General features: G+C 45.8%; 1 protein-coding gene across 3 annotated transcripts in view; it reads left to right on the forward strand.

The window, feature by feature from the left end:
• Kcnd3 (potassium voltage-gated channel, Shal-related family, member 3) overlaps positions 1–17803 on the forward strand; it is a 222113-nt gene that overhangs the window by 199127 nt on the left and 5183 nt on the right. For 2 of the 3 annotated variants that reach the window (NM_019931.2, XM_030252699.1), the window contains exons 3-7: positions 7595–7757; positions 14006–14107; positions 14441–14530; positions 15946–16002; positions 17064–17311. In NM_019931.2, the coding sequence (NP_064315.1) occupies positions 7595–7757; positions 14006–14107; positions 14441–14530; positions 15946–16002; positions 17064–17311 (660 nt within the window). The remainder of the gene's footprint in view (positions 1–7594; positions 7758–14005; positions 14108–14440; positions 14531–15945; positions 16003–17063; positions 17312–17803) is intronic. The other variant, NM_001039347.2, reaches the window with a different exon arrangement.

Below are 17803 nucleotides of genomic sequence, written 5' to 3' on the forward strand. Positions count from 1 at the left end.
GGCAGCCCCGCAGGCATCACCTTTATTGGCTCCAAATGAAAGAAGAGAAAGCAAAACTAGTAACTACTTTTGAGCTGGATCAATGGGAGTGGAGGGGATGGACCAGACCACTGAGATGTGGGGAAGTCAAGGGCACAGCTGGCCTTCAACAATCGCTAGAACCACAGCTCACATGCCATCACATTCCACCTTTGATCCCTTTCTGTGCTTTGGTCCTTTCCTTTCCTAACAGCAGCATGGTCTTTAACCACTGCACAGATGTAGCTGCCAATAGCTCCATAGACTGGCATATTGAAGCTTCAAGTTCTTTGAAAGAGACTGATCTGGTCCCAAAGGTATATTCTTCATGGTCCCAGAATGATCTACAATAGTCATGCTTTTGGTTTTGAGTGTGCGAGTTTATTTGGTGTGGAGCAAGCAAAAGGGAAAGGAATAAATAGCAAGGAAGAGGTGGGCCCAAGCTTCAGAGAGATGGTGAAACAGTCAAATCGAGCACTTGAAGCCTCCAGCAGAGATGACTGGAGCAGCCAGACTGAAAAAGCAAACAATAGGTAGAAGCATCAAACCCAGGGCTTACAAACGTCCAGCAGAAATTGACTGGGGAGGCCTTGTTGAGGCAGCCAGCGGGAGTTCTTGATTGAGAGAGTCCCAGGCAGGGCAGAGCCAAGTAAAAGAGCAAAAACAACAGAGACATGACATCATCACATTGGGTCATTTCACTCATCCAGCAGAGACAGGTGGGGGAAACTGAGGCAGTCAGCTGCAGTTCCTGATTGGTAGAGTCCTGAGCAGAAAGACCTTTCCATCTCCTCCATGGTTGGGTCTCTGGCTTCCTGTTCCCAGTGTATGCATTTTATGGTATAGCATAAACTGTAACAACCTTGGTGGGAAATAATTGATCTTCTAGCTGTTCTCAAAGATACAATGTTTCAATGCCCTTACCTATTTTGTTGATTTTCTTTCTCCTTATTACAGAGTTAGGAGGGAGCAACCTGCTCCAGGACAGAATTTTGTAGAAGACAAGGGAAGGGCTCCTCACTCCCAGAGAAAGTTTTCAACAAGTTTAAATAGCATATGACAAAGTGCTAATGTGATGTATACTCCAAGGTACAATCCAGGACAGGTAGGAAGGTGCCAGCACCACTAGCCATCAGAAAAATGCAAATCAAAAGACACTGAGCTCCCAATCTGCACTCACTACAAAAGCCATCATCACAAAGGCAGAAACTAACAAGTGTTATCTTAGATAAGGGCACATCAAACCCCATAGTCATCACTGATGGGATTATAAATGTTATTCTGTTCAAAACAGCCTGGCAATACCTCGCACTGTTAAACATTACCATGCAACCCTAGCTCATGAGAACAGAGCCATTTAAAAGCTAATACACGACTGTTCACTTGTTATGAAGAAGCACCCTGCAAAATTGGTAAACCGTGGAAACAATCCTGTCGCTTGTCAGCTGGGGACTCGGTTAACAGGATGTGGAGCTATAAAAAGGACTTGACTCTTGAACATAATGAGTAAAAAGAAATCAGACACAAAGGCCATGAGTTCATGAGAAAAATACCCAAAGTAGGGAAGTCTTCAGAGACAGTATCAGTGGTCTGTGGGTGGTCTCAGAATTCTAATGTGTGGTCTTGCTGGATTATAAAGATGGACCATGGGTGGGATATAGCTCAATGGTAGGACATTTGTTTAGCATGCAGCAAGCCTGGATTCATTGTCCAACAGGTACACACACACACACACACACAGAGAGAGAGAGAGAGAGAGAGAGAGAGAGAGAGAGAGAGAGAGAGAGAGAGAGAGAATATTCTCATTAGAAGCTTCAGGTGGAACTTGGTGGTAGTGCACTTTCCATAGAATATGTAGCCCTGGATTTGATTCCCAGTAGAAATAAACAATTACCATGGAGTGGTAGAAATCACAACTAGACAACTATGATAAAAGTTGATTAACTATACAACTTGCATAGTAGAATTTTTGTGTGTTGTCTGCATCTTAGTAAAATGGTCAGAAATAAATCCAGGGTGGAAACTCATTGACCTAGCCTAGGGAAGACCCTGCCTTCTTTTGAATTTGTTATGACCAGAGGGAATGAGAAGAGTGGCCAGCGTGTGACTGGTTTCCTAGACAGAGTTCATGTTATGTTGATGAGTGAGGGGCACACAGTAGACTATAAACAGAAAAACAAGTCTACCACACAATAGACAACTTACAATTACCCAAGTGTGGAACTAATTGTTTTTTTAATGATTAATCACAGTACTGAGGATCTGAAGCCCATTCTAAAGGTGGTATAGGCTTGGGTTAAATCAGCTGTCCAGGGTCATTTGACTAGTTAGTGAGTCCTACTGGCCCAGGGGTAAACCCAGGACTGATTCCAGCTCTTTTCCCAATTATTAGGCCATGCTGCCTCCCTCTGGCTTTATACAAGTTGCTGGAAAAGTCAAGAACACACTACTGGAAGCCCAACTTTAGATCCCTTCTTTATTTCATTAATGTTTACGCCTTCACTAAAGGAGACTCTCCTAACAGGGCTGAGTACTTCCTTTGTTGGCCTATGAGCACCGTTGGTTATCTTGAAGAAGTGCCAGACTAGAGGTGGTCACTCTGCCTCTTCTGGTCTCTTCTGCATCCATACACATCCATACCACTTCCTCTAGCTTGTCAAGGGTGTAAAGAACTGGGGCAGAAAGACATCCTGCAAAGTCACGACGGGATGGGCCTCCAGCCATCTCCTGATCTGCCAGCCCATTAACCTCACTCTCAAAACAAGAAATAAGGTTAAGTTGGCAAGATGTGTGCATAGCAAACCAAACACGGCTTATTTTCCAAGAGTTCACAAGCTGTCCGCTTAATAATCTGCCTTTGAATTCTGCCAGCAATCTGATGGCAGAAGAGATGGATGCCAAGCCTGTTGGTTTGTGGTTTCTTAATTTCAAAATACCAACAAAGCCATTTTAAGCCTCTAGCCTCTTGGTGTTCCTCTTCTATGCTGTGATCAGAGATCTCAGGGAGTGGTTCTGCGGCCCTGCCTATACTCCGTGCTATCTCCAGGTAGAGTTGTGTACATCTCTGAGGGAATCTTCTCAGTCCAGCCAGGCGCATGCCCACTCTCCCTCCCAGACTCCAAGCTCCAAACCCTTCCGATGGGCATAGGTCCCAGTCTTCACCATATGAAATGCATTCCTCTCAGCAAAGTGGAGTCGTTCTGTTTCCTCTGTCATCTGCTCCCTCAGACCATCTGTCCAGCAGTGGCTAGAGCTCCCTTCCCTCATTTCTTCAAACGTCTAAAACAACCACAGTGTTTTGCTCACGATCTCACCGGCCACAGCCACTCTCCAATGCAGCCTTCCTGACTCTGGCCTCTGGCCTCTGGCCTGCCATCTTTAGCTTCCCCCGTGGTTGCGGAGCCAAGACACCTTTCAGTCTGTCATGTCATCTGAAAAGCTCAACTAATATGATCTATTGCACGGAAACTACCCATCACCATCACTGAGACTGTGTGGATTTGAAACGATTAACTATCTTTAGAGCTCCCTACCGACAGAAATCATGGTTTCTAGATTGCCTGCAGGAAAGCAAATGTGCTTGATGTCCATTGGCTACATACATCAAGTGAGATCCTGACACTGGTTGCTCTTGTTATCCTCTTTATAAAGGAACCCGAGGTCCAAAGTAAAATCCCCCCAAGATCACAGTGATTTAATGGTGGCCCAGGAGGGTCTCAGCCCAGATGGTCTTAGTAAAGAAATCCTAGCTCTCACTTCTTCCCCCTCCACGCCACCCCCCCCCCCATCTCCTGAGTGTCCAGGCTGAAGAGGTAAATGTAACAAAAGGATTGGAGCAGGTCTCAATGGTAGTGTGTGTCTGAAACAGCTTAAGCCAGAACCCAGGTCTCTGTTCAGAGAGAAGGAAAGGGGAGGAAATCAATTCTCAGAGCTGGTCCGTAAGGTTTTGAGGGGCTTATATGAAGTCATTCATTCATTCATTCATTCACCCAACACTTGTCAACCCTGCCCTCTTCACAGTCCTCAAGTTTTCAGGGAAGGCCCTCAGGCTTCCAACATGGCTAACATGTCTCCTTCCATATCCTCCGTGGAAACTCAGGGCACGTGGATCCCCTCAGTATCATTGCCTTTGCGTTTCCTCATTTTACCAGCAAACAATCCTCGGACTTGCTAAGGCGGTTTCTGCTACAGATACGGCCGGCTCACAGCTTTGGCCAAGGGAATCCTCATAGTTCTTCCCTTCATAAGGCTTTTAAATTATCTCAGTAAAGAGGAAGCTAAGCCTAACTGCTGTGGAGAGCATCGTATTGATTGCAGGAAGGAGGCTTGGGCCAGCTGCCTGGGGCTGAGCAAGGGCCAGGCCGCACTGGTCCCAGGGGCAACAACCATTGTGTGAAGCACTTAAGAGAGTTCTAAACTGAGAAGAGTCCAGCATTACTCCAAAGTGGCTAAAGCAGCTGAGTGTCAGAGACCATGCGCATCTCTGAGACGGTACAGTTGGTTAGAAAGGAGATGAAGTCAAGATGCACAGGCCCCATCTCAGCTATGTAACAGGCAAACCATGACAGAACCCAGACCCCAGTTACTTCATATGTATAAGTGAACAAAAGCTGAGTTTATTGTTGGTTTCTTCATTATACTTGAAAACTTTCCCGTCTGCTTCAAACCCACCCATGGCTCCTCATGTGCTTGAACTCAAATCCAAACCCCTCACCCCAGATACTAGATGTTGAATGCTGTGTCCTGCCTACCTCCTCAGCCTCATCTCTGTCTGCAGCCCTGCTAGCCCCTTGATAATTTCCTGAAAGAACTATTTGTATTACCCGAGGCCTCTTATTTCCTGATCCTTCTGCCGGGTATGCCCAGGCCTGGGTGTTTTACTTGGCTGGAAATCACACTTCACACCTTATCTCAGTGAGGCCTTTCCTAACCACATCATTTGCCTCTGTTCTCTTCATAGAGACAGCCGAATGCCACAGGGTTGTTAGGACTTTTAATAAGTGTTTTGGTTTAATAAACTCTGAGAATTTCATAAAAATGTATTTTGATCACATTTCCCCACAAATATTTCCCTTCTCTCTTCCCAGATCCACCCTGTTATCTTGAGTTTCTATTGATGGGATAAAATACCATGATCAAAAGAAACTTGGGGAGGGAAAAGGATATTGCAGCTCACAACTCTTAGATCTCACTCCATCACAGAAGGAAGTCAGGACAGAAATTCAAGACAAGAACCTGGAGGCAGGAACTGAGGCAGAGCCATGAAGGAATGGTGCTTTCTGGCTTGTTCCTGTTGGCTCACTCAGCCTGCTTTTTTATACAGCTCAGGAGGACCACCTGTCCAGGGTTGGCACTACCCAAAGTAGACTGAGCCCTCCCATGTAAATCACTAATGAAGAAAACACCAAACAGACTTAACTATATGCATTTTCTCAATTGAGAGTTCCTCTTCCAAAATGACTTTAGCTTGTGTCAAGTTGACACGGAACTAACCAGCACACATCTGTCCGGTTTACCTGAATTTTCTACCACTACAACTACAACTCCTCCTCCTCCTCTTCTTCCTCTTCCTCCTTCTCCTTTGGTTGTTGCATCAACTCCAATTTGTGCTGTCTATATATTTCTTGGTGTGTAGCCACTCACTAGAGTGTGGTCAACCTACCACAAACCATATCTTCAAAGAAAACTAACAATTCCTTACTCTCCCAAAGCCAGCAAATATCCATATCTCCTCAGTTAGCTGTGGGGACGATTGAAGACCTTCTCACTCCATGCTAAAGTGTTGACTGGCTTGATCTTGTGGGGGCAAACACAGCTACTGTGAGTTCATGAGTGCTGCCATTCTGTCATGGCCGTAGAAACTCTTTAGATTCAGTCTTCCCCCAACCTCCAGGTCTTATAATCTTTTTGTTCCCTCATCCATGATGGTCCCTGAGCCTAGGGACACAAATATGATATGAATGCCTTGTTTGTGGCAGAGCATGACACAGTCACATATTCTCTGAACTTAAATAGTTGTACGTTTCTGCATCAACTGCCATCTACTCACAAAGAAATGTCTGATGTTTCATCAGCTCCAGTGTCTGCTGCCCATATACATCTGGATGCTGGGTCACCCTGGATTGTGTTTGACTTTCCCGGAGCCATAGCTTCACAGAAAGCTGACTGTTCCTCCCTACTAAAAGCCATCAGATGTTCATAGCTCCTCATTTAGGGGTGGGGACTCCTGTGGGTCAGGCCCTACACCTAAACAAAAGCTCTTGGTTGCCCCATAACATTGATTCTGCTTTGTCACCCATGGCATATCTTGCCACTATTGCAGCTTACAGGGTAAGACTGTTGATGTCCCCTTACCCCAGAAGTCTACATAGCACTTTCTAGTGCTGTGAAAACTGGCCAGCAGGGAGGAAGCTTCCTGGTCAGAACCAATTTGATTGACTTCTCCATGCCATGATCAGAGTGTGTGGTGTCTTTAGCAATAGAGTTTTGCCGAGTTCTGGTGCCAACCAAGAGCAGTGTTAATAGCCTATGTTCTTTTTTGGCGTCTCCAGGACACCTTTGACTGACAACTCCAGGGGAAGTATCCTATGCCCAGCACTGGGATTTTTATTTGGCAACCTATAGTTTCTGGGAGGAGCATTAATTCCTGTGCAGAATAACTGCGCTTAAACTCGTTTGTGGGCTGGAGAGATGTCTCAGTAGTTAAGAGCACTGACTGTTCTTCCAGAGGTCCTGAGTTCAATTCTCAGCATCCACATGGTGGCTCACAACCATCAGTAATGGGACCAGATACTCTCTTCTGGTGTGTCTGAAGACAGCAACAACATACTCATATACATAAAATAAATAAATAAATCCTTTAAACTCTCTTGTAATATATATTGCAGTTATTCTACATAAGATAGGGATTAATATATAGTAATATGATGATCATAATTTGTATGATATATATTCATATATGCATATGTATATGTGTAATTATGATATATGTGGTTATAAAATAGAAGGTTACTTTATAGCTTTCTCAAACATCCTTGAAGTTAGTCATCTGTCCCCACCCCTCCTTGCCCTCCCTCCTATCCCTCTCCCCCCTTAAGCCTCTCCCCCTGTTATTCTCCTTTCCCCTTCCTATCACCCCTGCTCTACTATCCTCCCTCCCTTAAGGGACCACCAATGGTCACTTTCTGGGTTTGTGCATTCTACAGATACTCCAAATTAACCACAAGTCTAAGTCTTGATGCTAAAATCCACATAGGAGTGAGAACTGTAGCGTTTGTCTCCTGGGTCTGGTTACCTTTTCCCCACAGGGCTTTTTAACGGGATCATTTACTCGTGTGTGGCCTTCCTCATAGAAAGCAGCTCCATGAACATAGGTGGTTTGCTTCTTTTGCTCACTTTGGGATTATAGCCCCGACTCCCGTGTATAGTAGCTACTGTGGCACACTAATGAATAAATGAATACATTAACGAGTGTTCGAGCAAGTGAGTGATTGGCTATGAAGCCCCACTTGTTTCCCACATGGCCTCTTACTTATATCCTCTCTCTTGTGCCCACCCCTCACCCTCTCTCTTACAGATATGGAGACATGGTGCCTAAGACAATCGCAGGGAAGATATTTGGCTCCATCTGCTCCCTCAGCGGTGTCCTGGTCATTGCCCTGCCGGTCCCTGTGATAGTCTCCAACTTTAGCAGGATCTACCACCAGAATCAGAGAGCAGATAAACGCAGGGCACAAAAGGTAAGTCTTAGAGACAGGGTTGGAAGAGGGAGTAGGAAGGGTGGGAGACTCAGACAGCCTTGCCAGCCCTAGATCCTTTGGAGGATCCCTGCATGGACGTCCTCTCACTTGGAAAGATAAGGCGGTGTTGTATCCTCCTACCCACCAATGTCCTCAGTTAGCCTCAGTCTGCTGCTATAGAATGCAACAAACCTTAAGTTATTGACACAGAACCTGATTGTCCTCCATGCAAGTAATCTATTAACTGACACAATGCTCCATTTCTATACCCCCAGCCATGGCCACCAAGCAGCCCACCCAAGAGCTTACCAGGAAACAAAATGCCACTTTAATATCCTGTTGAGGGCCTGTACAAAACCAAGTGACAAAAATAAATGTGCAGAAAAGAAAAAAAAAATGAACACTGTGAGAGGAGAAGAGACTGTGGCCACTGAGTTCTAGGTCAAGTGGAACATCAAATATTAGTAAGCACCAGGGTGCCATGTCAAGTCACAGGACTCAGTTGATAACTAGAGAGTCAGCACCAGGCCTGGGCAAAGCTCTGGGTTCTGCCAAGTCTGTACTGAGAAAACAGGTAAGTGAAATACCTTTGTCTGCCCATACAGAGCAAGATGCCTACAGGCTGCTGTGCTCAGAAACCCTTTTCTCCTATGGCCTTCAGGCTTCTCTCTGGGACAGCAAGGTCACACCACAATTCCAAGGCATCATCCAGAGATGATTCCTGGCAAGATTTTTACAAGGGTTCTGTATTATTTGCCTGGCTGTGACAAATGCCTGTCATATATAATTAAAAGAAGAATCACTATTCGGTCACCGCTTCAGAAGGCTTCGTCTGTCTGCTTGGCCCTCAAACATCATGGCGACAGGGGGAGCACATGATGGAGATTACTCTTCATCTCTTGACAGACTGTGGCGGAGATGGAGGGAATGTCAGAGCTCCGCTGTCTTTCTTTTTTCATCGGAGCCCACGCCCACATGCTGGCACCATTCCCATTAAATGGGTCTCTCTCTAGACAACATAGATACTCCCAGAGGGTGCCTCACCAGTCTCCTGAGGGATTCTAAGTTCCATCAAGTTGGGAAAGACTAGAAGGCAAGGGATACCTGAAGGGAAGTGTCTACTTCCCTTTTGATCTGGGATGAAAATGGTACCTTTATTGCTCTGGAGGTCATGACCTGTGCCTCTGTGTACACAGAGGTCAGTCTCTGTAGAAAAGACAGAAGGGCACCTTGTTGGAAGATGAGCTTAGAGAGAAGGATTTTGCTCTTTTGTCTTTCTTCCATCCTGTCACTCCTACAGACATTTATGTAAGCACCTTCCATGTGACAGGCCTAACAGCTAGATTACTTGCTCCCACTGGCAGAAGTAATTCTTGGGTAGCAGGAATTACCATACAAACGAATCTAGAACCTAAGAACAGGTCTGTGTATACTGGCTATAGCATAGTTATAAAAAGCTACAAATTTGCCGGGCAGTGGGGGCACACACCTTTAATCCCAGCACTTGGGAGGCAGAGGCAGGCAGATTTCTGAGTTCGAGGCCAGCCTGGTCTACAGAGTGAGTTCCAGGACAGCCAGGGAGATACAGAGAAACCCTGTCTCGAAAAACAAAAACAAACAAACAAAACAAACAAACAAACAAAGCCACGAGTTTAAGCTAACTCTAAAACAATGGTATAACGACGTACACCGAAAACAAATAGCAAAATATACAATGAATAATATAATCATACACTAAGCCTGCCCCTGCATCCTAAAAATGACCTCTTGCCAGTCATTGTCTCCCTTCCTCCTTACCTTCTTGTTCCCCTGTACCCATGCCTGGTCTGTAATTTTGCCAGCCATAAATTCTTTCTTCTGAGGTCCTCTGTCCCCTGTAGCATCTACCTTCTATCTCTTCACCCAAGGTCAAGGTCTCCTCTCTCCCAGACACTCCTGAAATGGAAGTCTTATCTTTCCCTGCTCAGGGCAGCTGGTAAAAGTGAACAATGACTAAATACATCACACAGTTCTAAATAAAGGAGCAAAGAAAACCTGGCTATCACATCCAAACCCCGAGGCCAGGTTACCCTATAGCACATTTGCTGCCCTTGCACCTCCTAACCCCTGGCAAGCACAGACACGGGGGGGGGGGGGGTTGGTTTTGGTTTTTGGTTTTTTTGGTTTTTTTGGTTTGTTTTGTTTTTTTGCAGAGCGGGTAGGGTTCTCAGAAGTGCCAGGCTCAATGGTAAGAGCCCCTCCAGAGGTAGCTGTGCTCTGTAGCCACCTTTCCCTCCCTGCCTACACCATTCCTACTTCTCAAAGAAGCTCATCTGCCAAGACTATAGCATTGAATGTTTCCCGCAGACTGTATAAAGCTTATGGTGTGTGGTTAAAATCCAGCAGGACTAACTCTGGCTTTTTCCTCCCTCTAAGCTATTCAAGAGGAGCCCTCCACAACCCCTTTCTCTATCCTTTGAACTAAGTAAATATTTACATGTTTTCACCCAGCCTGGATGCTGTTTCTCCTCCAGGTGGCACAGCTCTGTCTCAGTCACCTTGGGCTTCCTGTGAGAGAGAAAAACAATACTGTCTGCTCCCAGCACTCAGTCTGTCATGGTGAGCCAAGGCAAGGCTGACTCAGGGGATTTAGAGAAAGTGGAGAGATTGGGACAGGGAGGAGGTTAGGGAAGCTGATGATAGCCCTTAGCCCTGACGGTGCTTCTGGGAGATGCAAGGACATAAAAGTAAGCTCCAGCCAGGGCGCCTGGTAGATAAAGGCTCCAAAAGAAATGAATGTGTCACATCTACCCTGGGGACTGACTTATGTGGTCCAGGAGACCAGAGCTGAGCCAGTGTCGTCCAGCAGAGGCACTCGGGATAGAGAAGCTTCCACCTGCCCTAGCTCTGCCCACATTCTTTGGGTTCAGGGGCAATTGTCTTAGTTTTGTTTTTACTTTTGTTGTGCTGGGGATTAAACTCAGGGTCTTGTTCTTGGTAGGCAAATGCTCTATCTATCCTTTAACTACACCCCCACCCCCAGTACCATATCCTTTGATTTTAAAGAAACATTTCATAACTATAGGTCCACATGTACTTGCAAAAATAGACCTTTTATGTACTTTGGACAGTTTTGTTTAATGATTACATGTTATAAAACTATGCAGTACACAAATGGTATGAAGCAACCTCTCTCACCCATCTTCTTCAGACTGCCCCAGGGTTTTTGGTGGTGGTGGTGATGGTGGTGGTGTGTGTGTGTGTGTGTGTGTGTGTGTGTGTGTGTGTGTGTCTGTGCTTCAGATCCCTCACCCATGGAGACTCCTGCAGACCCAGAAGCATCATGCCTCTGAGAACCCCTATGGCTTTTATAGCCACGCCCTGCTATATGTCCACTCTTCCTTTCCTCCTGGGAACTATTTTCGCCACCTATAAAATGCTTTCATTTCAAAAAAGTTGCATATATGTACTCATACAGCAGGTAACCTTCAGGAGTTGGCCATTTTCATCCATATAATTCCCAGAGACTAATTAAAATTGTATCACTAAGCCCTTATTCCAGGTCTAGTTGTACAGGCCTGTATGTAATTCCAGATTCTCAGAAGGCTGAAATGAGAGAATTGTAAGTTCAAGGTCAACCTGGGCTACATCATTCAAAGGCAGCCTGGGTAACTCAACAAGATTCTTTCTCAAAAAAAAAAAAAAAAAGAAATGTTTTTTAATGTAAAGTCCATTCACCAGTCCTTTCCATTTTCTCCCTCAGTAGTGTTCAATTGGACAGTTGTCTATTGAAGACCATGTAGGACAGCAATGGTTTTCAGTTATTACAAATGAGTGCAGTGAACATTCGTGTGTTCATGTTTATATCATCATGGCTCAATGTCTCTCTGATAAATGTCTAAGTGTACAACTGCCTGCATATCCATTTCTCTCTTCTCCACCTGCCCCTCTCAAGGCAAGATATACAAAGACTCCTGTGCAGGCTGTCCCTGCCAGCTGCAAGCTAGGGAGTTTCAGTTGTGACAGGTTCCTCGGGGGTCATCGGATGGTCTTGGTCAGTAATGGTGTCTGGCCGTGTCCGGGCTGACAGTGTTGTACCAGATCTCTCTCCTCCAACCCCAAAGTTCCATTTGTAACTGTTGAAGATTCCACTTCCTGCGCTTTGGTCTTGAAGGTTAGAAACATACCGGAAAGGAGGTGAACTCGAGGAGGAAGGCGAAAGATGCTGTGAGAGAGATGCTGCATTTGGCTTCCTGGTTAGAAGACATGAGCTGAAAGCTTTCCAGTCCACACGCTGACACAAAGACTGCGCCTGTTTACAATAGCTTTACAAGCACAGACTTCCAGCCAGCTGTACTTGCTCTTCCTTCTTTGGCTACCACAAGCTTTGCTTGAACTCCTGCTCAGTGTTGAACCTGCACCGGATGCTGGCAACAAAAGAATGTGCATAAGCCCAAGGCTCTGGCCCTCAGGAACACGAAACCAAGCAGAGAGCGCCACCAAGTTTTACACGGAAGGATACAGTTCTGCAAACATGCCTCAAACCTCTGTATCCCACTTGGGAATGATTAAATGATACGGTGTGTTTGATGTGACAATCTTCTACTTTAATAGAATCCAGAGTGAGATAAGATTAAAAGAAGTGCCACAGAGGAGGACAGGAGAACCTTTCATCTCCGGAAAGTAATAAAGACAGAGCCTACATATGAGAAAGGTCTGGCTGTAAGTGGCAATCAGATTATATAAGGCTATTATAATGAGCTTTACACAATTGGATTTCCATATGCAGCCCTCAATACCTAGCCTTCCCCCAAAGTAACAGCAGTCAACTCCATGAACTATGAGGAACTCACTGGACTATTAACATCTATCATGGGATGCATGGGATGCGGCAGCAGGGTTCCTGGGCAGACTTATCCTAGACATGGAATGAATGAGTGAATGAGTGAATGAGTGAATGAATGAATGAATGAATGAATGAATGAATGAATTGTTCTCAGAGATGGGAAGTGACAGGAGTGGTTCACTGGCCTTTCTTTTGCATGTCTTCCTCTTCATTCTCTCCATGTAGAGGAGCAGCCATCCTTGGATTTATAGGAATACCTTCGAAACATAAGTTCTAGCCCCTTCTCCATATTCAAAGACCAGGGGAAAGTTGAATTGTCCCTGCAAGGAGATACTGGCTAGTAAGAGAGTTCCCAAGAGACAGGGAACATATCTTTGTGATTCTATTGACAGTCCATTTCAGAGTCCATGTTCAAATCTTGTGTGTCACTCTACCCAAAGGCAGGAAGAGGATCTTCCACTCCAGATTAGGACTATGACTCTCAAGGACTCTTCTTCTTAAGGGCACTGGCTTAGAGCTGGTTCTAGTTCTACAGAGCCCAAGCTATGTACTTTAAGCCAAAGGGGGTTGGTTGTCTGCTGAGGGCTTTCCCAGGGAAGGTTTCAGTTGTGGGAGATAAACCCAAAGAGATATACTGGAATGTGTTCCTTTCTGGACATACACATCAGGCCACCTCTATGTGTAGTACATCCTTCCCACTTGTGCCCAACATATATGTATATTGACACATCCATTAATGTATCTACTAATAACTTCCAAAGTCAATCATGCACCTATAAATACATTTCTTAACTTTAAAAAGAGCGAGAGCCCCCTGGTAACAAAGAAGGCAAACAGGAGAGAAACAGTAGCGAGACAAGCAGGTATGCTGCCTTAGTGGTGCGCTATGAGGAAACACACCTCAGTTAAGAGCTGTCACTGGTACCGTTGCTCTCTTCACTTTTTTTTTCATAATTAACTATTATTTGGGAACGTACAGCATGTGGGGAACCAACCACACTGGAATCCAGGAGAGAATCAGGACAAGTTAGCACACACTGTCCTCTAGGGACCCTACAGTCTCATTAGGGATAGGAGATAATTGAATGGCATAAGCCATTGTGAAATACTGAGTGGAAACGGTCATGAACGCTTCAGGATAGAGAACTTGAAACCATGGTATTCCTTCCACCAAGACTCTACCCAGGCTGAATGTTTGTGAAGATTCCTAGAGTCCTGACCATGGCTAAATTGCAAAGGTGGGTACATAGGTCTTAGATCCAGTCTAGCGTCTCTATAAAGAGATGCATAAGGCTAGGACACGGGAGCTCATTTTCCCTTATCAGACAATGCTGGAGGAACTCAGTGGCAGCTGTTGTCACAGGCTCTGCCAGGCTTGCTCTTCTTGTATCTTATTGTCTCTCTTATTGTCTACCAACCACAGAAGGCCCGCCTTGCCAGGATCCGGGTGGCCAAAACGGGAAGCTCCAATGCCTACCTGCACAGCAAGCGCAATGGGCTCCTCAATGAGGCCCTGGAGCTGACGGTAAGTGCCCAGAAGACCTGGCAGAGGAGATAAAATAGAAATAGGTTTGTTTTCTCATCCACACGAACCAGCACTCCCCAGAAAGCTTCAATTTAGACTCTAACAGAAACCTGTTTCCAAATCTTCCCACCAACATAAAATATCAATGCTGCCCGTAAGCCCACTGTTGACAAGGATCCCCACCCCAAGGCCAGTGTGTTTCATGGTGATAAGCACCAATATGGCGTATCAAGATTTTTTTTTCCCATGCTCTTCTATCCCTCTATGATGAAAAGGAGAGGCTGGAAGAGGCGAAGACATCAGCTTTATCCATGGTTCTTTTTTTCTCCCTAGGGCACCCCAGAAGAGGAGCAGATGGGCAAGACCACCTCACTCATCGAGAGCCAGCACCACCACCTGCTACACTGCTTAGAAAAGACCACTGTGAGTTCCAGCCTACTGCCCCCTCCTGCCTCATCCCTGACCTCCCAAGGCTGTACACACGTTATCATCCCTAGGCGAGAGAGTTCATCTGTCCCCTTCCAATCCAAAACCATAGTCTCTCTGCCCCTAGGATGAAGACCCTAAGGGTGGGGCAAGGTCACCAGAGTGACAGATCAACTGTGTCCTACGGCTCTAGAGAAGAAGCCACTCCCATGGCCTTCCCCTTCCCCTGTAACACCAGCAGGTGTCTTGGTTACTGAAGACTAAGAGTTTTTGGTTTTTATTTCTTAGTTCTGATGGACATCACCCTAAAAGACTCAAGCTGAATGTACAAAGGGTAGATTTTTGCCCCACCCCTGTTGCTGGGTTGATGCAATCCTTTTGTGCCTACATTAATGAAGGGGGCAGCATATATATTCTTTAGCCAAAAACTTATCAGTCTCCACCCCACTTACTAACTTTGCAGTTTGTAGGGAGTTTGGATCGTGAAAGGCCAATTGCTAAAGCGGATCATGGCTTAGGGTGCCACAGCTGGAATGGGAATGATGCTTGTGCCTTAGTGACAGCCTGAAAGGAAGGGCAGTAGGGCCAACCCTGAACCCTTGGCAAAAGGTGCTAGAAACAGTAGGGTGGGAGAACTCAGAATAGAACGCATCTTTCCAGTTCCTTGCCAGAAGTTCCCTGAAGTCTAGAGTCAGGGCTCGGCACACTCTGGAAAGGAACTTCTTAATTCATAGTAGCCCATAACCTGGCCTCCCAGATGCTAGATGCCTCTTACTCAAAATGGATACGATGGATGACAGTTGAAACCCAGTGAGACCTTCCCAATGGGAAAGTGCTTTGCAAACCCAGGCTCCAGCATCTATGGTCAAAAACCATCTATGAATATCTAGAAGTTCTCCCAAGGAAACTGAGCTTGCCAATGGTATAGGCCCAGACCCCACTGCCCATTCCAAGTTGCATGTGCTGGGTGGAATGTATACATTAAAAGGACATGGGTGAAATCCTTGGGGTTTGAAGAGCTGGAATGTTGGCATTGGGGGTTTCAGAGACGGAATGCTGGGGTCGGGGGTGGTATGCTGAGACTGAGAGAATGCTGGATTGATTGCAGGGATGGGATATTGGAATGCCAGGTTCTAGGGAAGGAATGTAGGACCCAGGGGTGGAATGTTGGGATAGAAAGAGAAGAGTGTTGATATGGAAAGAGTGAATGTTGGGTTGGGTTAAGCAGGCTCCTATTGGAACCAAGGGGTGAAATGTTGGGACAAGAGAAGCAGAATGCTGGGAACAGGGAGGGATGGAATGTTGAACTTGGAGGGTAGAATGCTGGGATTGAGAAATTGAATGTCAAAACTGGAATGCTGGAATGTACAATCAATGGTGTTTCTATCTTCTGTTGGCATGTTGTCCTGTAGGGGTTATCCTATCTTGTGGATGATCCCCTGTTATCTGTACGAACCTCCACCATCAAGGTATAACTTTATAAATTCAATTGTTCTTCTCTCTGAGTCTTGAGTCTGTGGATCTACTCTGCTTACCCCTAGCCTGGTTTTCTGCATGTGCAACTGATTCTTCCTGGGCTTGTGCTGTCTCTGTTGTCACACCCAGTACCAGCTCAGGCTCCTAGTGGTTTTGCACCCAAACTACCCAATTTCCTTTCCCATTCTTTCCTTTGACCTTCCCCGGGGGCTGAGGGGACAGTGGGATCCAGCTTCAAGGTTCGTTTCCTCTGGAATGCCCAAGTGCCACATAGCTCTCTGCTGCCTCCCATGTTTCCTGGGAACTCCTGGTACTGGCTGCCAGGGGACTTTTTGATCTCTGTTCTTATACTTCTCTTCCTCCTCATTCTGACAGCCTTAGCCTCACTGCCAATGCCACAGAGTTTTAATCACCTTGGCCATTTTCAAATTGTCCTGGATTTAGCTACAAGCCACGCTCATGCCCTATAGTCAAGGCACAGTTAACATTCTTTTCCCAAGCTCACAGTTGACCTAGGGAATCCTGTACCACCAGGTAGTTAAAGATCCATATGCTTTAACCAGATGAAAAGAAAAAAAAAATGAAAAGAAATCTTATCCTTAGCAATTTGACCCCTTTGCATTCAAGAACATTGTCCCTCCAATTCTATGAATGGTCTGAAACGTTTACAAAGTTATGTCACACCGATAAGAGTTATCAGATGCATAAAGATGAACTAGAAGACTCATACTCAATGGCTTCAGAGCTTATTGATTCCAGATCTGCTGATGCCCCTAGGTCTCTCCGAGCCCCTTCTACTCAAAGTTGTATATGGTGTGTATGAAACATGATGGTTTAACAACTGTGCCCCTGTCCAATCAAATGGCCAGGGAAGCCAGTTTGAGTCGTTTGACATTGACACCTGTGAAAATGAAACCTCTCCCAAACACGTCTCTGTAATCCAGCCATCTGGGCATCGTTCATGAAAGACCCCAAGCAGGCAGACAGGCAGCCAGAGACTGGGGCTCTGCCCTGCCCTTTTCTTCTTTTTCACTTTCTCTCCTTTCTCCCCCAGAACCATGAGTTTATTGATGAGCAGATGTTTGAGCAGAACTGCATGGAGAGCTCGATGCAGAACTACCCCTCCACCAGAAGTCCTTCTCTGTCCAGCCACTCGGGCCTCACCACCACCTGCTGCTCCCGTCGTAGCAAGAAGACCACACACCTGCCCAACTCTAACCTGCCTGCCACCCGCCTGCGCAGCATGCAGGAGCTCAGCACGCTCCACATCCAGGGCAGCGAGCAGCCCTCCCTCACCACCAGGTGGGCGGCTTCCCTTCCTGCCACCCCCAAAGCCTGAGTCATCCCTTTTCCAGAATTAAACAATCACAGCATTAGAACCTCGGGGATCTCCTAGTGGCTCCCCTCATCTACTGCATGGGGCCCCTCTGCTTTCTTCCCCCACTTTTCTTCTCACACATTAAAGTTAATCCAAGGGTCTTCATGGCTATTGGATGATACTGTAGCAGTGTAGGTCAAAAGTGGGTTTAAGTAGTAGGGGGGTAAAAACTGAAAAAGATTTCAAAAATTGAAAAGATGGACTATGATCATTTTCCTAAGAAAATATTTTTCTCAGCAATGTGACATCTATGGCTGACCCCAAACTGATTATGAATCACAAACTGACTTTTCCTTCTCATCTCTGTTTATATTTAAGCCATTCCCCCCATTAGTTCCAAATAAGTTGGAGAAAATTCAGGAAAAGCAGATGTCATAACATCACAAGTTATAAGTCCACTGGGCTGGGAATAAGTA

The sequence above is a fragment of the Mus musculus genome, chromosome 3, assembly GCF_000001635.26.
Source record: "Mus musculus strain C57BL/6J chromosome 3, GRCm38.p6 C57BL/6J".
Taxonomy (NCBI): Eukaryota; Metazoa; Chordata; class Mammalia; order Rodentia; family Muridae; genus Mus; species Mus musculus.